Below are 21,778 nucleotides of genomic sequence, written 5' to 3'. Positions count from 1 at the left end.
CCCCGAGGGTCGCACGACTGCCTTTGTCGGGGGTACACGTTTCCCGCTTTTTTCCACCTGCTGGGTTTTTTTTAGGGGTTTTCGTGCCCGGCTCTGGTGCATTGCTTTTCTCTTCATTTTAGAATTGATGTATTAATATTTTTGTACCTCTTCCAATGCTTAATAAACTGCATGGTGGTTTGGCTGGCCAACGTGCCCATATATCACCTAGCTTGAGTGTCCGGTTGAGTAGTGGAGGCAAAATATGGTATTTTTGATAGTGGCTAACAGATGATAATCAATTTGGTGTTTGTCTGATCAACCAATCAAATACGTTGCTACACTTGCTGCATATGTCGGAGTGATAGCCAATCAGAATCAATTATCAGTATCCAAAGGTTGTTCAGCGAGGTATGGGTCTAGTGTCTTCACGTCATCCACTCACTGTCTGGATGCGGCAATGGATACGGCTCAGATCTTCTTGTTGATTTCACAAACGTATGCAGAGGACGTTGATGTTCCTTGACAAGCAGTAGCTTTGATGAAGGTTTGTGTCTTATATGTAATTTAATGCATAAACTTAACACTGACACCGATCCCGCTTCGCAAATGATTCAGCGATAGAGCCGAGTATCCGGCAAATTTTAGCTGGTTAGTTTGCATTCTGGTAAGTTGGAATTACATATTTCCGCGTTAATATCCGTATGATTGCAATGGCAGCTGATTGCAGAAAAAGGCGGAATTTAATTTCATCAGCTAGGGAAGTAACTAAAAAGTGACTTTACGGGGAATAAAATCAATCCACTCAAGAGAATGACCCTTTACGTCGGCTTTACTTCATTGTTGAGTTTGCTTCGGTGCTTCGGCCAGGGCGTGCTTCGTGGAAAGATCTAGGCTATGTTGTAGATGTTTGGAGATCATTTTATCCTCACTAATCGAGTTGACACGTTTTACCATGCCCTCGTTTACTCGAAGTGTAATTTTCTCCAACATTTCATCGTAATAGTATCGCGTGACTCATGATATGCATGATGCTTGCGTGAAATTCGAAAATACCTCTTTCACTTTCATTTTTGTTTGAAAGGCCTTGAAGAGCTTTCTGTACGCAGATTAACGATCGTTTTCGCTAGAATAAAACATCCATCACATTTTGTGCAAGGTATGCATTATTAACTAACAAATCTCATCTCTATACGTCTGTATTTTTTTGTAATGAACCGGTGTGTAAATATGTTGTTCGAAACAGGCTGCCTTCACCATTGTATCAACCAACAGTCGTCCCAAATCGGGGAATATTATAATAAAATGTACCTTTGTACGGAGTAAGCGAAGTTAATGGTGAAAGGAAATGTAATGGCACGGCTGGGTTGGTTTGAGAACTGAAGAGAGTACAAATTGAAGTAAAATTGAACTAATCTGCCGCTCCCAAGCTAGACACTTTGAATAAGCAGAGGCTCCGGAGAAGGAGGGGCTTACGGACCCCCCCCCCCCCCCCTTTTCCTGTGGTGTTGTTGGGAGCAGGGCTGGCACAGTGGTGAGAGCACTCGCCTTCCACCATTGTGGCCCAGGATAAATTTCGAGATTTGACGCCATACATGTATGTGGGTTGAGTTTGTTGGTTCTCTATTCTGCTGCGAAGGTTTTTTCCCTGGGTACTTAGGTTTTCCCCTCTCCTCAAAAACTAACATTTGATTTGATTTGGTCTGATTTCAGTTTATTATTATTATTATTATTATTATTATTATTATTATTATTATTATTATTATATGTACATATATATTCTCATAAACCTCCTCCCCTCCCCTCACAACTTCGATCCATACCAAAGCCTGGTGCCCTTACTTTCAAATGTACTCCACGGCCCCTGATAAGTTTGCCTTTTTTAGGGTTGTTTTGGCTTAAAAGAAAAGGATTGCGAAGAAGGCAGCAGTTCCACCAGTTAAAGGTTAATTTCTACGGCTGAGAATTTAGGTGAGTTTATCAGTATTTTCTCAACTCTTTCACATTTTTCTTCAACCCATTGACACCTACATGTAAAGCGCCCCAAATTGGCGAGTAAAATCATCTGTTGTTAGCCAGAGTAAAATTTCTAACTCTGACTCTCAAGTAGGGAGGGGTTAAAACTCTCTTTGTTAATGTTTTAAGGTTAGGATTAGGATTAGCTGGTTTCAAAGCTTTCAAGTAATGTTGTTATTAAAAGGTTTGGGACTGCAATGCTGTCATGTCTAAGCAATGTTATGGTACTATAAGAAACACCAATTATTGCTGAACAAGATGCAGTAATTATGGTGATGTAATAAGTCACCATGGAAATGAGAAAGGCCTATAGTAATTAACACCCTTTATTTTGTCTTTTAGTTGCACATATCTCAAAACAAAGCCAGTGAACCCCATTTTTAATGCTGGAAAGGAATCAGAAAGCCAAGATGAAATTTTCTGCAACGCTTAAAAAAAATTGTGCTGCCGATTCAGAGCCACCTCAAATCGTTGATTTTTTAATTAATGTGGCTCTGATTCTATGGTACAGAATTTTTTTAAACTTTGCAGAAAGTTTCATCTTGGCCTTCTGACCACTTTCCAGCAATAAAAAAATGGGGGTCTCCAAGTTTGTTTTTGAGATATGAGCAATTTAAGGCAAAATATAGGGTGTTTTTGCTGGGCTTTTCCCTTGACAAGGTACAGTACAGCCCAAAAATATTGCACGCGCAAGAACTTCTTTTTGCGTCCGCAAGGCCGGCAACTTCTTGCGGCTTCTTGCGGCTCAATCCTACCAGCCGCAAGAACTTCTTTGCGGTTAGAAGTTGACACCGCAAGAACTTCTTTCTGTTAAAAAATCCTGACCGCAAGAACTTCTTTGCGGCAACATCTCAGAAAGAAGGTGATATACAAAACTCGCAACAAGACGAAATTGTTCAGGGCAATGCACGGTCGAATCTCGGGAGTTACATAATATATTTATCACATGTAAACAAACGCCACAATGATGTTGATTTTTTTAGCAACGTTTGCACGAAGACTAGTCGCATGATAGCAATCAGAATAAATATCAGACGAAACCCTTTTGCTACCAAAAAATCCCAGTCAAAGAAATGTTTATCAAGGTACACTGTAGTGATCAGAATGGCTTTTTCGACGCAAACCGTTTGTAGGACTGTCGCCGCGAATGTAGAGGAATTCATTGTTGTGAAATTCACATACCGGTAAATGTGAAGCTAGAATTGATTCCTGTGCATTCCTGTTTAAATATCTTAAGGAAAATGGAGTGAAAGCAGACTCACAAGACTAAATTTTTTAAGCTCGCCATTTTCATTTGTTGTCTGCTCCCGAGCACGTGGCTTTATTTCACGATCGTCACCTAAAACCAGAAATGTGATTGTTTGCGTTCACTGAGAAAAAATAAAATGAGCATGAATCAAGTTTGATTCTCTAGGGCAATTTGATGGGGAACTTGTTTTGTTTTGACGTCTTCTGTATCCATTCCGTCTTAACAAAGCCAAAAGAAAGGAATTACGTGACAAATTACGTGGCGAATTACGTGACAAAAGCGTGACCAACTTGTTTTCAGCGTAATGGTTGTTATGCAAATATTGCAGGAACACTATTATTGTTATTGTTCGTCTTTTCCTGGTGATGTGCATTCTCTTTGAAAAATAATTATATCAAACAGGAATGAAACAAGCACATTTCAAAGTGGCCTTATTAAATCTTTGCATTCATGTGCATTTCACATTTTGAAACATTCACTCTCCTCGCTTTTGATCCCGCAGGTGACATTCTACAATGTAGTTCCCTTGATAAGTGTTTCTGAAAGGACTTATAAATGCAGAAGCTTTTGTTTGTTATTTATTGTTAGTATTGTCATGATACCACGAGTTTTCTGTTGCCGATGAAGATATCACACGACATTTGCTTAAGCACATAACACTGTCACCTTCCCGGCATCATATGCAAATGGGTACGCGTTCGATCTAAAACATTCAAATGTTCATTCTTTAGACGGTTCGTTATGCTTGCGAGCCTGCTTGTTGGTAGTTAATGGCGTGATTGAAGGTTTTTTTTTTTCTGAAAGTGCAGAAATTAGTTACTGCTTTGAAACATTCACGTTCACCGGTCTTTCTTTTAAGCGAGTGCGTAAAATACGGCCTGCGATAAATTGGGATAACCAAACATTGAGTTCTGATCTCATGGCCATCGAATGTTTCCCAATTGGAGGAAACATACCATTATATCACTTCCTCTTGAAAGCGATTTATGTTTTGGAAAACATCATCCATAATCACCACAGAAAAGCAACACCGACTACTCTTGCGGTTGAACCCGCTAACTTCTTGTGCTTTTTGCGTCTTGCTTTTAAGTTCGTAACTTCTTGCGGCTTCTTGCGGAAAGCTTTCTATCTTCTTGCGCTTTGAATGTTCTTGCGGATAAACCGCAATTTAACTTCTTTTGACAGCTGGCGTGTTCTTGCGGCGCAAGAACTTCTTGCGCCACTTCTTGCGCGTGCATTATATTTGGGCTGTACACACCTTGTTCAGCAACAAGTGGCATTTTATATGATATCGTGACATTGCTGTTATGTGCCAGTGTGTAGTGCCCAATCTTACTAAAGAAAGTGTCTCTTCAAAGTGTTGAAACTGGTTAGTGCCACCAGTGGATTCCCTGCTGAAGTGAGACTGGCTTATTGTTGGCTTATTGATTAGACAGTGTAAGATGTACATGTAATTATCAAGCGGTAGAACATGTTTCAAATTCTTCTCTTCAAGCCTTGTACATTAATTTTGTAGGTTGAGTTTTTTCACAAGAAGGATACGAAATGTGTATGTGGAATAGTCTATCGACAGCACAATCAAGCTGACAAATTTCTTGATTATGTTACACATTCCATTGAGCTCTTCAGTCATACATGTAGTAATAATAACATATACTTGATGGGAGACTTCAATATACACTGTACATGTACATGTAGATCTACTCAAATATGAAACTTGCAACTACAGCAATACTTTATTGCAATGCACGCAAAGCTTCTCCATTCTTCCACTTATTGATAAACCAAAAAGGCACATTGATTGATAATGTTTTCTCAAATACATGTAATCTCAAAACAGTATTGCCAGTGGCAATACTGTTACTGATGTAACAGGTCATTTACAAGTCTGCTTGATTAAGATGCTTGTACAAGATTCTTCGCCCTTAAGAAATATTAAAATATAAGACTATAGCAATTTCAACTCAGATGGTTTTCTAGCAGATCTACAACAGGTTGATTGGAACAATATTTGCGGTGATAGAGATGTATAGTAGACCAATTGTTTTCTAAGTTTTATAAATCTCTTAATTGGGTAATAAATAAGTATGCCCATTTGAAAGTCTTATCTAAGAGGAAAATGGTTCTTGGCTTCTTCTTGGCTAAGCCATGGCTCACTTCAGGGATTAGAAGATCAGTACATGTATGTGTTAAAAAATACAGTAATCTTTTCTTTAATTCAGATTATACAGGACTAAGCTGACTGCTCTTGTTTGTTTTTAAACTTGAACTTTAAGGATGCTTGTCAGACACGGAAAGGCATCAATGGACTGCTTTGTGATTCAAGAAACAAAAAGAAATATAAAAAAGTTAATTCTATTCGATCACCTGAAAATGCTATTTTGTGGAGTGACCCAAAGAGGATTCGTAACATTTTGAATAATTATTTTGCGAACATTGGAGATAAATTGGCATCTGATATCCGTAATGCCGTGAGCACTTCCATCTGTTTTTGGGTCCCAAATTTTGAGTTTACCAAATAATAAAACATCTGGACTCTACTCCAGCCCTATTACTTTACTTAAGGTTGCTAATCTTATTATTTCAGTGCCCTATCCTAACTGGTACTTACCCAGCCAAATTGTAATATATGAAGATCGTCCCAGTCTTTAAAGAAGATGATGAGACTTTACCGGAAAACTATTGACCTATTTCTCTTTTATCTATTTACAGTTCAATGGGGTATTTGAGAAACTAAAATGGACCTTATATTAATCGATTTTATCGATACCAATGATATTCTTTACAATCAACAACATGGCTTTCGAAGTACATATATGCACAGCACGCAGCTTGCAATGCTAGATATTCTCCTGTGCATTCTATTAGTGTAATGTGGATAGTGGTGTGTATGTTGTTGTACAATTTGTTCCTTTGGTACAATTTTTTCTGAAGTGATACAGAATATATTGAACTGGTACAAAATAGTTTGAACTGGTACCATTTTAATTGTACTGGTTTGCATGTATTTTTATCAACTGTCTAAAAAAGGGATGTTCCTTTTTTTGGGGTATAGTTAAAATACAGAGGCGTGGTTTTTAGGGGGTCTAAAAAAGAACATGTTATTTCTTTCTTTTCTTCTACTTTCCTACCCCTCCCTCAGCTTCCCCATCACCTCTATCCAACCCCCCTTTCTTTCACAATTCTATCCTCCCTTATTTTCCAGGTGGCCCCCCTCCTTGCATATCCTTATGTCCACTCCCTCTATGACAGACTTTACACAGTATACTCAAGACTTTCTTTTTTACTCACCCGAACTTGAACTTGAACTCCCTACCTCTGGATCTGTTGTCCACTCACTTATCCACTTGACTACACAAGCAGATCTTGCAAACTTACCATGATAATTTATAATGAAATATTTTAATATTCATCCCAGGCCACTCTCTGTCCAAATATTTTATTATTCATCCCAGACCACTCTCGGTCCAAACTTCAATTTATTCACATTTAGACTCCGCAAGTTTCGTTGGAAGAAAACAGCTCAACAATGCAGTGTGTAACACACGAAATATTTTATCAAAGATTAGATGACTTTAAGCAAAAGCAGAAGCGAAATACATCACAACTAACCATGTTTATCGAAGAACATTTTACAATGAAGCAATGGAATACTTGAAAATTCAAAGTGAAAATTCGAGTAGTGATTCGAGAGGAACGGAAGGCAAACTATCTCAGTCACAACTAAAGACATTGCAAAGAAAGAAATGGACATACCACCAAGGAAAACTGGGCTAAACTTTAGAATACCCCGCCACTTATTTGCATTTCATTGAATAAGAATAGGATCTATTGTATTAAGTCTGGTGGGAAACAATAGTGATTAGCTGCGGCGGGGTATTCTGAAGTTGCTCCAAAGAACAGCACATAGAGGACGTCAAATCACAAGTAAATGGGAGAATGCCAACTATTCAGAAGTAAGCGTTTAAGATTTCGGACATGGTGGCAATAAAAATAAACAAAGTAGACAAGATCAACCCTTTCCACCCCAATACATGTATGCTATTGGTCAAATCATCGAAATTGAAGAGAGTGGATATGCAAGAATTGTGACAGAGTACGGCAAAGTTAACACTCTGATCACACCCTCGCGATTCTATCCTTGTATTTCCACTAATGTGAAACTAGATTTCTCTACCAAAACATCTTTTACAGCAGCGTGCAAAAAAGCAAGTGGGCTATAGATGAAAAACTGCTGATTGGTGCTAAGTTTCCCCTATACATGTACTACTCATTGAGATATCTTGATATGGAAAAACAAAACAAATTGCTACCAGACACTAATCTCAAAATACTATTTTATTAATTTAATGACAAATAGCAAAATGAAATTGTAAGATTTCTGCACTTTATTTCTTGTGACATAATTCATGTATTGCTGTTATAGTCTGCAAAATGAATTGTACACACAACATGATAAAACTAATCCAAACCAACAGCAGGACTGGTACACTCACGTTAACTTGATGATAAGCCTAAAAGCAATCCTTAGCCCTTGTCACCACATACACTAAATGAACAGGCTTTAAAATAAATTTTTAATGTTTATGTTTAGTACATCATGACTGTAAATAAAAGCTAACCATTCTAGAACACGTGTTTAGGCTTAAATTGTGTAAATTAGTGCTTAAAACTACACATGTTATTCTTGGTCAAACCAGAAAGTTATGTATTTCCAACAAGTCTTGCTATTTCTGTCCTGCTCTGAAATGCTCAGCAAACCTTATTTCAGTAACCTCTTGAACTAAGTAAATGAATGGCAAACAGCTGTTATCAATGAAGTGTGTTCTTTGTGTTCAACAAACATTAAACTATTTTCACTGTTTTTGCACCAGTTCAAGCTATTTTGTACCAGTTCAAAAACAAATTGTACCAAAGTGCAAATTGAACTACAACATGTATACTTGTGGTATTTTTATCGATCTTAAGTTGGCATTCAATAATGCCAATCACAATATACTACTGGCTAAACTTGGAAACTACGGCATCAGAGGAGTGATAAGTTCTTGGTTTCGTTCTTATCTACAGTGTATCTGACCATACTCAGTCACTTGAGATCAATAATCCTTTATCTGATAAAGACGTCGTCCAATGTGAAGTTCCTTAAGGCTCTGTCCTTGGCCCGCTCTTATTCCTTTTCTATATCAATGATATTTTTAAATCTTTCCAAAAATTCTCCATCTATCTGTTTGCTGATGATACAACCCTAATGTATGCTAATGAAAACATGCATGTTCTTGAAAAAACTGTTAACTTGGAACTTGCAAAGGTCAGTGAATGGCTGAAACCCAATGAGTTGACTCCCAATATTTAAAGTCAAACAATGTTAAATACCTTGGACTACTGAACGATTCTGACTTGTCATGGAAATAGCATATGGACCACATTTGTCATAAATTTAGCAAATCAATTGGAGTTATTGCAAAACTGAGACATTATGTACCAAGACATTTACTGCTCAATATCTATCACACTCTAATTACTCCCTATCGAACTTACGGCATTTGCTCCTGGGCAACTGTGAACAAGTTTGTCAAAAGTAATTATTGGTTTTGCAAAAGCGTGCTCTTCGTTTGATCTTTTTTGGTAGCGCTCATGAGCATGCAATTCCTTTTTTTTTCGCCGAAAACTGTCTTCCCTTATTTTCTTTTTTCCAATGTGCTAGTTATCTTATGTACGACATTAATGGTCAATCTGCTCCAGGTTTTAACGTTCTCAATCAATTTACCAAAACTAGTACAGTTCACAACTACGACACTAGAGCATCCTCAAAAGAGTTGTTCTATGTAAAGGCTACAAGAACTGAGCAAATGAAAAACTCTTTTGCAAGAATTGGAGTGTTGATCTGGAACTCTATCCCTCGTAGTGTTGGATGTTTTGTAAATCTAAATTTCATAAAGCTATCAAGAAAATACTTCTCAATACTCTAGAACTCGAAGACAACTATATTGAAGTCTCAATTAATTAATTATTTTTTTAAATTATTTTAATTATTGATAATTTTATAGATCTGTCGTTAGGTGTTCTTGATATCCTCATTGTATTTATTTATTTGCTTATTTATGTATTTATTTTATTATTTATTTATTATTATTTCGCTTATTAGTAACATACATGATGAATTGATTTTGATTTCCGCCACCTCGATGAGCCTCTTATGCTATTTGTGGTGTGAGAGTTTTATAACCGACTGAAATAGTCTTAACTACAATGTATGACATAAATTGTAACTACGTGTAGCTGTTAACTTGAACTTCAACTTGAATAAGCTTAAACTTAACTTAATGTCTTATGTTTAATTTTACTAATGTACAGGCTCTGCAATCATTTGACACATTCATTCACATTCACTATGGAACAATGATAATTAATACCCATTTTGTATGCAGCCCTTACAATTTCATCAAAAAAATGATGACCAATATACAGTATGTTTGTGGATGCAAACAGTGGACATTAAATTAGCTCCTTTGTGCATGGGCTGTTCAATGGAAGCCTTTAGGCTTAGACTAAATTAATTTGACATATAACTACCCCAAACCCATAAAAAGTTAGCAAGAACAATTATTATTGTGCTGAAACTGTAATTTCGTAAGGGGACTTTGTTGAGGTCAGTAACGAGTTTGAGACATTGCGTTCATTATTGTCTTGGAAACTCCACTGAACACTGCTCATGATCAACAAAAATAATTCCTAGGTCACTCCAATGATTGATTCTGTTGTCTTGAAAAACTCATGATTAGGTTGCAAACCATTAATTTATTGCAGAGCTCTAAAGTCTCACGCATTTTGATGCAATTTCACGCTGTCTCACACATTGGCACTTTTCCCATAGGTAACTCTACCTTTTATAATTTAAGCTTTCAGAAGTGCTCATGAATTCCGAATTTGTTTCTTCACTGGCACTAAACTTCGGCCAATGGTCAGTCTGTTCATGTGCAACCAAGTTTCATGTTTCTTCAGGACTTTCACCCGTTAATATAATGAAGTATAGGCTGATATCTTAGCTCAGGCTGACCATAATAACACACAGGGGCACCCAACGAGAATATAGTTCAAAACCACTTAAACATAGCATTGTTAAACGTATTTTAATGATAAAAAAGAGCGAAAGAAACTTTACACAACGTTTCGATGACTCCATGTCATCATTTTCAACTGAAAAGAAAATAAAATTTGATAACTTAATATATACCGTGCGAGGTGATAAAACGTGAAAGTGTGAATGTAAATAGTGACAAATTTAAATAAATAGTTTTGCGCGTATGGAGTCTGATTGTGTGTTCAAGCATGGCCTCTTCTTCTTTATGAATAACATTTCATAAATCTAACAGTCCAGTTTTCCGTCGCACTTCTTTAAAACGGAAAAATTGTTGGAAAGGTCGCCGATGGTTTCAAGACCAACCAACTAACACTGGCCTACTGCTTCACCACCAAAGCCATGTCGATAAAAGGTACAAGAAATCGCTACTCAAGACCATCTTAAATCGTGCGTTCCACCTGTCCTCCACATGGGAGTCTTTGAAATCTGAATGTGATCATCTCAAGGTGATGTTTACTAACCTCAAGTACCCCGACAGCCTCATCAAGTCCACTATCTCTCACTTTTTCACCTCAGTGAGGTCTGAAAACCCTGGAGAGCAAGCTCAATTATCCACCAATGGAAATGCTGTTCACCGAGTGGTTTTGCCTTTTAAAGATCAAAAGTCAGCTGACGCAGTGAAAAGGCAATTATCAGATCTAAGCAGCAAAATCGATCACACTCTTCTACCTGTGTTCAAGAGTCGCAAAATATGTGAAGACCTCAAGATGTGTGAGCCCAAACCACCTATAATTAGCCAACAATGCGTTGTGTATAATTATAAATGTGATCTGTGTGATGCAGAGTATGTCGGCTACACTAGCCGACATTTACACCAGCGTATTGACGAGCACCGTTATTCAGCGATCGGCAAGCACTTAAAGAACGACCACGCTCTTGAAACCATCGGCGACCTTTCCAACAATTTTTCCGTTTTAAAGAAGTGCAACGGAAAACTGGACTGTCTGATTTATGAAATGTTATTCATAAAGAAGAAGAGGCCATGCTTGAACACACAATCAGACTCCATACGCGCAAAACTATTTATTTAAATTTGTCACTATTTACATTCACACTTTCACGTTTTATCACCTCGCACGGTATATATTAAGTTATCAAATTTTATTTTATTTTCAGTTGAAAATGATGACATGGAGTCATCGAAACGTTGTGTAAAGTTTCTTTCGCTCTTTTTTATCATTAGATGTTTAAGTAAATCTAATCTTATTCGAATATTGAAACGCGAAGACAAGCTACAGTTCGACTTGAAGATTGTAGCAAAAAACAAGTAAAGTGCGATGGAGCTATCGAGTTTCTTCATCTTTGCCAGAATTTCGAACTGACACCGACTTTTGCCAAAGTTGATCAGACAAAGTCTAAAAAGTGGTCGAAAGCATCCGAACAGTTCAGTGCTAATGTCATCAGAGAAGAACTTAGATCAAAGCTCAAGCAGAAGGCGACCTTGAAGGATGAGATCAACTCGATTTACGACGAGATCCCTCTAAACTGCACGCCGCTCCAATACATGTGCATCGTAAGAACTATGGTAAACCTACGGACGAAACACAGTGAGAGTGTAATGGCCAATCACACCAACAAAATAATGAGGCTATTAAACAAGGATCATGATATCGACAAGCACATCCAAAACATTTCATCATACAAGCTCTCATTCTTCCAAAAGCTTGTTCTCTGCCGAGGTTTAAAGTTCTCCCTCCCACAACGCATATCTGCCATCGATATACAAGCGAGTTTCGAAAAATTCTATTGGAAACTGGAGCGTACTCTTGCCGATGACAAGAAAGAGTTAACCGCTGCGACCCTTCGATCTATCGCACTTAATTACATCGAATGCAAATCACCGAAGCCGCCAAAACCACTTCAAAGGGCTATACAGCAATTGAAACGACTTGACAACATCGTCGTCACGAAGCCAGATAAAGGAACTGGTGTAGTCATCATGAATAAATCTGATTATGTTAACCTGCTGAGTCAAGCATCTCTCAATGATACATCGAAGTTCACCCCTGTCAGCTTAGAGAGACCAAGAACGAGAGGCCGACCAGTAAAGCATTACCACCCCCTATTGCAGAAGGAGAAACACCTCGAATCTGTAGTACGGAAGATTTTGCCAAAGCAGATTGCCGATTGTGTTTGCCAGGCAGGCTCACGCCTTGCCCATCTTTATGGACTCCCAAAGACACACAAAGAGAAACTATCAATGAGACCTATCCTATCTGCCACCGGTACCTACAACTATGCCCTCGCCAAGTGGCTCGATGAGAAACTGAAGCCCCTGTCAGTCAATCGCTATACAGTATCGGATACCTTCTCTTTTGCTGAAGAGATTCAAAACCTAGTCATCGACGGAGATGACATTCTGGTATCCTTTGATGTCACGTCCCTGTTCACTAATGTACCGCTTTAAGAAACTATCGAAATCATCGCTGAGAAGGCGTTTGTTGACAACTGGTTTAATGTTACACACAATCTTAACATTACAAAGCCTGACCTGGTTAAACTTCTAGAAGTTGCAACTATGAATCAACTATTCCAGTTTGATGGTAAACTTTATGAACAGATCGACGGCGTGGCAATGGGCTCCCCTTTGGGTCCACTCATGGCAAACGCATTTCTCTGTTCTATCGAGGAGAAACTAGATCAAGACAACAAGCTCCCTGAATTTTACAGAAGGTACGTGGACGACACGTTTGCTACGATGAAAAATGTACCAGCAGCAGAGGATTTCTTATCAACGCTTAATAGTTGTCATCCATCCATAAATTTCACCATGGAACTGGCGTCTGATAACAGGTTACCATTTATTGGTATGGAAGTCCTCAAGAAGGGCTACAAACTGGAAACTAGTGTTTATCGTAAACCAACTAACACTGACCTACTGCTTCACCACCAAAGCCATGTCGATAAAAGGTACAAGAAATCGCTACTCAAGACCATCTTAAATCGTGCGTTCCACCTGTCCTCCACATGGGAGTCTTTGAAATCTGAACGTGATCATCTCAAGGTGATGTTTACTAACCTCAAGTACCCCGACAGTCTCATCAAGTCCACTATCTCTCACTTTTTCACCTCAGTGAGGTCTGAAAACCCTGGAGAGCAAGCTCAATTATCCACCAATGGAAATGCTGTTCACCGAGTGGTTTTGCCTTTTAAAGATCAAAAGTCAGCTGACGCAGTGAAAAGGCAATTATCAGATCTAAGCAGCAAAATCGATCACACTCTTCTACCTGTGTTCAAGAGTCGCAAAATATGTGAAGACCTCAAGATGTGTGAGCCCAAACCACCTATAATTAGCCAACAATGCGTTGTGTATAATTATAAATGTGATCTGTGTGATGCAGAGTATGTCGGCTACACTAACCGACATTTACACCAACGTATTGACGAGCACCGTTATTCAGCGATCGGCAAGCACTTAAAGAACGACCACGCTCTTGAAACCATCGGCGACCTTTCCAACAATTTTTCCGTTTTAAAGAAGTGCAACGGAAAACTGGACTGTCTGATTTATGAAATGTTATTCATAAAGAAGAAGAGGCCATGCTTGAACACACAATCAGACTCCATACGCGCAAAACTATTTATTTAAATTTGTCACTATTTACATTCACACTTTCACGTTTTATCACCTCGCACGGTATATATTAAGTTATCAAATTTTATTTTATTTTCAGTTGAAAATGATGACATGGAGTCATCGAAACGTTGTGTAAAGTTTCTTTCGCTCTTTTTTATCATTAGAGGTTTAAGTAAATCTAATCTTAAACGTATTTTAATATTTAAACGACAGATATAGGCATATTTTTATCCCGTAAAAGTTTTTCATCTGTTCGGATTCTCTAGCTAAAAGTCTAGTGATCCGAAAATTATAGCGATCAAAACTTACCTTTTCGAAAATTTCAGCCAGGGAAAAGGCTCCCGAAAATTCTAGGTGACCTTTTTAGGGTAAAAATCCGTTTAAAATGGGCAATTATGCCATGTTTTAGATGTTTGAAAATCCTAGGACAGGCAGGCAAGCAAGGAATTTTACAACAAATGTTCCGAAAAGTCTAGATCTCAAATCGTCTTCCGAACAGATATTTTCCGACAATTGACGTTGGGTGCCCCTGAACACAGGCTCTCTTAGCAAGCAGCATGAAAAAGACCAAAATCGCGGACTTGACGGTGCATTTCCAGTGATTTTTTTTGTCGCCTCCAGCACAAAACCAAGGGACATATGTGCCTTTGGTGCAATCTCCAGCAAGCATCTCACTTTTTGGAAACTTTATAGTCAACCCAGGTCACGCGTGAACAGTATCTTGAACATGTGATCGAGGTCTTCCAATCACTGCGCTACTTTCACTGACGTAACGAAAATCGCATCGGAAAATCGCAGATCGGATTGAAATTTTCAAAAATAGACTTGATTTTTCGGAGATCTCCTTGAAATATGGATAGGATTTTTCTGGAGGTAAGAAATAAGGGTAGCCTGTGTACAGCCGCCCACTCTCCGAAAAAAAAAAATCGGAGAGGAGCGATTTACCGTTGATAATCGTGTTCCATACCACGTGATTTTTCCTGGAATGTGTGGAAAATGATTTGATTGGTTATTACCCATCGATCATTACATCATTGAAACAACGAGTTTTGATTGGCTTTTTTTTTTATTTCTCCATATCAACACCGCGAGAACCACCGTGAGAGATTTTACGATGAGTTCGTGTGTACTTTGAGCACGGTACAAAATACGAATAAACATCTTTTTGATTGTCAAAGAGGTTTTTCTTTTAAAGTACGAGCGGAATTGTTATCTATGGAGTGTAAAGTGGAAATCGATTCGATGTACATTTGTAGGAATTGTTGTCAGCACAAAAGAAACGGAAGCGCTCTTCACGAGGTGAATATAGCACTATTCAAAAGATTGTCCACTCGAAAACGTCTCCCGCTATTCCTTACCAGTCAATGTAATCCCAACGCCTTGCTCGGACTGGCCTAGCCATTCTCAAGCACAATCTACAAAGCGTGATGCCCTAGAAGATTTGAGATGTGAACACACCGAGGAAAATAACAGCTCATCGGCAACGATCTGTGTTGTTCTGAAGATCAGAGCCGTACCTGGTTGGAAGACTTGCAAATACATCCTTTCCTTTAAAGAGTGCTTCTATGCTATAAAGCCAAGGTATCTTAAAACTAGCGTAGACGCTCTTCGATGCACGTTTGAAATCTACCTGATTGATCACCATTTTGAGAATTTAGCTCCAACGAAATATGAGCCACGCAAATTTTGGTCAGCGTAGATCACTTAATAATGTGTGCAAAATTATTCCGGAATACGATTACTAACGGTAAATCACAGATGCTCCTCTCCGATTTTTTTTTTCGGAGAGCGGGCGGCTGTACACAGGCTATTACAAGGGCGACAATCTGTGCTTTATAGAAAGACCACGCAGTTTTATCCATTCGTCCCTTCTTCTGGTGCGAGAAGAGTTAGATGCAGAAGTCGGACATGCCAATCTTGCTTGAAATTGCTTTCTGGATTGTTGACAAACCCGGTATGCGTCGCTTATCGCATGTTCCATCATTAAGCAACCTTTCACGAATTTCCCTTGAATACATGCTAGGTTTCGTTAGCTTGAACAGCTCAATAGCTTCAAGGACGTCGTCTGGAAGTTTAGAAGAATATGTTCGACCCCCTTAGCTAAAGGTATCATATGTACCATACGTCTCATAATGTCGAATGATTTTCCAAACCGCTCCTTCAGGGACACGAGCTGATCTAGAGATCGCAGATGGTACCTCTCCAACCTAATAAAGGTCGATTATACGTCTTCTTGTGTCCTTATTGACAGGTCTGCCTAGCATGTATTCACGACCAAAGGAATTGACGGCCGCTGGTCTGAACATTTTGAACTCCAAATCGCTCTTCGAAATATCGCTCCAAATCTTCGGAAACAACAGGAAATGCTCAAATATGGAAAACAAGAATTTGTTACATATATATGTAAATTGAATTTTTCAAATCACTGTTCACGCGTCACCTGGGGTGACTGTAAATTTCACACTATTTTTGGTTTTAATTTCTTGAAAGGAGGAAAGTTCTTTACCCAAGACGTGATTTCTGGATCTTTTGAAGTAAATTAAAGTGTTAGTGCAGGTATCTACCATAGCATGTATGATTTTGCTGTCACACATGTGGTGTGCTTCCAAAAGGACTCATTGTTTTATAAAGAACAGGATCATGCACAAGTTACTTTAAAAAAAAAGAGAAAAAAGCCAGTCTGAGGTCTGGAAGTGGGCATTTGTAAGATTATGTTGAAATGATAGGAACTTGAAATGGATTTCTTCCCCCGAAGACTTGTAAAGAGATGTTTGATGAAAGCATAGGGGTTTTCCATTTAGGACACAAAATATGCTACCATAATTGTGTATTGAACAAAATGCAAGTTTGTCTAGGTGCAGTTCTAGACTGTTTTCACTATCATGTCTTTTGTGGCCTCAAACATGCATGGAGTGGAAACTTCTGGTGAAATGAAAAGGCCTAAATATTATTCTGTATGTGGAGGCATTGGGGCAGCACCATGACCATATCGTAGAATTCTTCTCTTGAAGTGTTTCCTCTCAGACCGAAGTCAATTGCAACGCTGTTTGTCACATCATTTGTTGAAAACCGTTTTTTTTTTCGATTTATTTAATCAGAAACTCTCAAAATGTAATGTCCAACGTGAGAAGAAGTTAAATTTTTGAACTGATTTCCTGCTTGAAACTGAGGCTCTGGGCTTGAGCCACCAGTGGTACCGTACAGTGTTTTGTTTTTTTTGTCCTCAGTCTCGGACCTTGGACCTTTCTTGCAAGTAATATTCCTCTGGCACCCAGGGTAAGGTTCTGGCGAAGCAATGTTTAATCTTAATTATGTCATCTTCTGTCAAGGCCAATAGACCTTTTCGGCTTGTACATTTTGTTTTCCCAATACAGATCATGTGATAATACTCAGGAGGTTTGGTCTTTTGTTTTGTTTATTAAAATGAGGGCACACAAGCATGAATATGCCTGCATGCACTCTTTTTAGTGAACAAAACAGAGTACCAAGCCTCCTGAGTATTATCACATGATCTGTATTGGGAAAACAAAATGTACAAGTCGAAAAGGTCTATTGCCCTATGACTGCAAAAAACCAATTCAAACACCAATCAAGTTAATTATGCCAATATATTTGCCACATTATTAATTTTCATACCTGTAGTATAGTGTTTCGGTATTAGTGTTTGGAACCTGAATACATTCCACAGCTCAAACATTGATTATTTTCTGAAATAGTTACATTTCAAACATTAGGTTCTAGCTCCAATGATAATTTTGATATCATTGGAGCTTTAAGAAGGTAAAAACTTCCTAGAAAAGAGCTGTCAAGAACCAGTTAGAGGAGGCACGTGACATGTTCGTGACTGAATGTTTTCATACTGGATATGTTAACCAGGAAGCACGCTGCATTACTCTTGTGTTATTTTTTTTTTCAATGAAGGTAATTCCTTTAAAAGGAGCAAATTATTTCTATGAAAGAGAGAAATGATCCTCGCACTTATCTGAACAATTTGTTATAAGAAATCGTTTCTACCTGTGAGTTTTGCTGTGCTCGCAGCATTTGAAAGAAATCAAGCAAAATTTCCTCAGGTGAGAGTTGACTGTTAATAATTGCGTAATAATCTTTTGTTGAAGGGTCCATAACTACACTTAGATAAAGTGAAGGCAGCATGAATGTCAAAGTGTCTTAAAAGGACACATTGGAAACACGTCGATCTTCCAGTTGCTGCTTTGAATTCCAGTAAGACGATATTGCAAAGTACTCTTGCAGAAAAAAATTGCATGCAAAAATACCAAAATTAAGAGCGGCAGAAAGTTATGTAATCCTGCAACACTACCAATTTACAACATAAGTATTATTTCACCTTTTTTTTTCAGTTTCATTTGGTATTGCTCATTTGTAAGTAACTTAAAAAACACTTGTAAATGACTGCATTACATTAGGAAGCCTCAAACCAGTTTAAAGACTTTCAGGAAACTGTACGATTGATAGGATAGAGTCTTTAACGCTGCATCCAGAGTTTATAGATGATTATAGATTATAGATGATCACTGTTGCTATAGTGATCTAATATTACATAACGATAGCAACTTGTTAGGCAAAAATTATGCGAAAACGTGTTGAAGAGTCAATCTTTGGAACTGAATTGAGCCACCTTCTGAAGAACGAAATCAGAAAACACGTTTCTGGAGAAGTGGGGGTGGGTTTGGGCTGTCTGGGCTGTCTGGCAATCTCTTGGAGATTCCTCCCCCACCCTCCAAAAAAAAAAATTAAAACAAAACCAGTCCTACGCGAATGGCTTTTAATTTAAAAACTTAGCATATCCTTCTCCCAAGTACTATAGTAGTAGTAGTAATTGCGTTCCCCCTAATTGCCCATATTATTTTTACCAAAGTATTCGTTATTGTTTAAACGTTGGTTGCCCAGGTATGAAGTAGGGGACAGCACTAAAAAAACGAATCTGGGTTAAAAAGACAAATATGACACTCGTTCCCCATTTATGAAGAGGTTGCCATTCCCTGGCCCATTCTCGACATTCTCAACTCCCTTCTCTATTCGCAATGTTTTGCTCCTCAACGCCTTAAATGTGTCCTGTAATTTCTTTTGTTGTGGTTGTCTGTTAAGGACACCAGATAGCTCTGGCTCAAGGTTCATCCACCCAATGCAACAGCGTTAACAGCATACCGGTACTTAATTATGGCATCAGCCCCATGGCAGCAATCTCAAGAACTTGGCCCCAACAAAGTTCAAGTCACCATTTTGGCTTCTGATTGGGGATCCAGTAAAGGCGGACTTTCCACAATCAAAAGAGAGTTGGCCATACGGCTGGCCAAATTCTCAGAAGTTCAAGTCACATACTTTTTACCGAAATGCTCTGAGGAGGATAGGAAAGTAGCTCTCAGCCATGGCATAAAGATTCTTGCGGCAACACGACTTCCAGGTTATGAAGAACTGGAATGGCTCAGCTTTCCACCAGATCATTTGCGAATAGACGTCATCGTTGGCCATGGAGTGAAACTTGGTCGCCAAGCACTAGTTATCCGCAACTCTCGCAAATGCAAGTGGATACAAATGGTACACACTGACCCGGAGGAACTAGGAATGTTCAAGTGTTACGAGAATCTAATCTCAAAGGGCGAGGAAAAGCACAATGTCGAAGTAGAGCTGTGCGAGATGGCTGATTTCATTGTAGGAGTCGGGCCCAAGCTGGCAGAGGCCTTTCGCAACTACCTCCGCAGTTGTCAAAAACAGCAAGATGTTATCGACTTCACACCTGGAAATTTTGATGAATTTGTCAGTGTTCAGCAAGTTCGCGAGGTAAGAAAACAGTACAGTGTCCTGGTGTTCGGTCGTGGAGATGCTGAAGATTTTGAGTTAAAAGGGTTTGACATTGCAGCAAGATCTGTTGCGGCATTACCTGACACTCGTCTTCTTGTCGTCGGAGCACCCGATGGAAACCGTGAAGAGATCGCAAATCGATTGCTGGAATGTGGTATTCCCAAACGTCGCTTCAGGGTGAAAGGCTACATTGAGAGCCGAGAGAGCTTGAAGGGATTATTCGGTACGGTGGATCTTGTACTGATGCCTTCTAGAACAGAGGGGTTTCGTTTGACAGGTCTGGAGGCTCTGTCAGCTGGGCTACCTGTGATTGTCAGCAAGAATTCGGGATTTGGAGAAGCCCTGGGCAATGTACCATTTGGTTCTGCATTTGTTATTTACTCAGAGGATCCCAATGCGTGGACAGCGGCTATCAAGAACATCTGGGACAAGGACAGGCAGACAAGACTCTTTGAGGCTAAGGTTTTGCGTGTCTCCTATGGAATGAAATATAGCTGGTCTGAAAAGTGCAGTAATCTTCTCCGAAGGATATTCCAGACACCTAACGGTAAGAATTGACAATGTATTAATGTTTAATCCCTCTTTTTGAAAAGTCGTTCGTTGAGTTTAAGTGTTTACGTAGTAACTATGGGATGAAATCATGACAACTGGTCTAAACAGTGCAAATATCTTCTCGAAAAGATGGTCAGCGTAGTGAATGGTATGGATTAATTTCTTTGTTTTTGAGTAAATTTGTTTGAATCCTTGTTGGTGAAAATCGTTTCTCAAACTCATTAATCATTCATGCAGCTCTTACCCAACCAGCATCGTATTCTGGTCAGGTGGATGGTTTACAGTAGAAACCCAATGAAAAACCAGTTGAAAACCACGGCGTGTTTGGAAATAATTTCAAACACGGATGCAAATTTTCTTAATCTGCATATTCATAACGCAAGAAAAACACATGACGATAAACAACTTTATTTAATCTCACATTTTACAAAACAAACTTTAAACCTTAATTATTTACTGCTGACGTTAAATGTAACGGTACAATTATCAAACTTCCCAAAACAGAAAGGGCCATTCTTTTCCTAAATGTAAGTTATCGCTCATTGGTCGACCTTGCCTTTTGGTTCGCTTTCAACCGTGGTGTACACTTCCGACCTAAAATGGTACTAACGTTAGAAATTCCCAGTTCTAAGGCGTACTAATTTACTACCTACCCCTGCATTTAACAAACTAGACGCACACGTTACCTCGGGATAGCGCTGGCCACACACTTTTCCTCTTCTTAGCTAGTTTTAGGAGGTCTAAATCTGCACTCTGGCATTTGCTTTGCGAAGCAACGTGTTCGCTCAGAACTGACAAACAGCTAGGTAACAACGTGACGTTGATGACCCTCCCACTCGTTTTTGAAAAAGTACTTAAATATCGTTTGTGTGGGCTTGATGGCTGTTTAACGATATGTTTATATCAAGTAGACATCAACTGCAAGTGGCAGTTTTGTCACCTCAAAACTTGAAAGCAAATATTACGGAGACTGAACCTTAACTTGTGTGAATAGGAACTGCATTACACTGTCAGTCAATTGTTTCATAACTCTTGAGAAATCTTGCTTTTTTCTTTACCATTCTTCGTTCTATGCATTGTTCCAAGTCAGATCGTTCCACTTGTAAAATGACGATGTATAACTACTTCCTCAATGTTATTTGGAACTCGGATATTAATTGGAATCCACTTAGCGCGTTCGTTGAATACAAATCGATCCACTGAAAAACCAAGTCCCATGTCTGCCTATTCATCAAACGTTCTCTTTCTCTTATTGCGTCTTTTAATAATCAAATAAATGTACAAAAATGGATTATTGACTCAGGTCCTCAGAGAGATCCTAAAGCCCACGGAGGAGGAGAGCTGTAAACTGAAAATACAAGTATTGGTCTCCCAGTGATGTAAACACACCCCAAGATTCTGCTCGATATGAATTTCAGGGCAAATTGTTATTTCTGATGATAAA

General features: G+C 38.7%; 1 protein-coding gene and 1 pseudogene across 3 annotated transcripts in view; both read left to right on the top strand.

Annotated features, from left to right (window-relative positions):
- Window positions 1-396: 396 nt before the first annotated feature.
- Window positions 397-21,778, top strand: part of LOC138051629 (uncharacterized) — a 36,751-nt gene continuing 15,369 nt past the window's right edge. Inside the window, exons 1-4 of one of the 3 annotated variants that reach the window (XM_068897868.1) lie at window positions 401-526; window positions 1,064-1,138; window positions 1,866-1,950; window positions 19,069-20,329. In XM_068897868.1, the coding sequence (XP_068753969.1) occupies window positions 19,141-20,329 (1,189 nt within the window). In that variant the 5' untranslated portion in view covers window positions 401-526; window positions 1,064-1,138; window positions 1,866-1,950; window positions 19,069-19,140. Of the gene's footprint in view, window positions 527-1,063; window positions 1,139-1,865; window positions 1,951-19,068; window positions 20,330-21,778 lie in introns of all 3 variants that reach the window. The other 2 variants (XM_068897869.1, XM_068897867.1) reach the window with 2 other exon arrangements.
- On the top strand, window positions 12,586-15,139 carry LOC138050310 (uncharacterized; annotated as a pseudogene).

Source organism: Montipora capricornis, chromosome 6 (genome assembly GCF_036669925.1).
Source record: "Montipora capricornis isolate CH-2021 chromosome 6, ASM3666992v2, whole genome shotgun sequence".
In the NCBI taxonomy this organism is placed as follows: domain Eukaryota; kingdom Metazoa; phylum Cnidaria; class Anthozoa; order Scleractinia; family Acroporidae; genus Montipora; species Montipora capricornis.
Note: the sequence above shows the minus strand (reverse complement) of the source record. Positions and strands in the feature narration are given on the sequence as shown.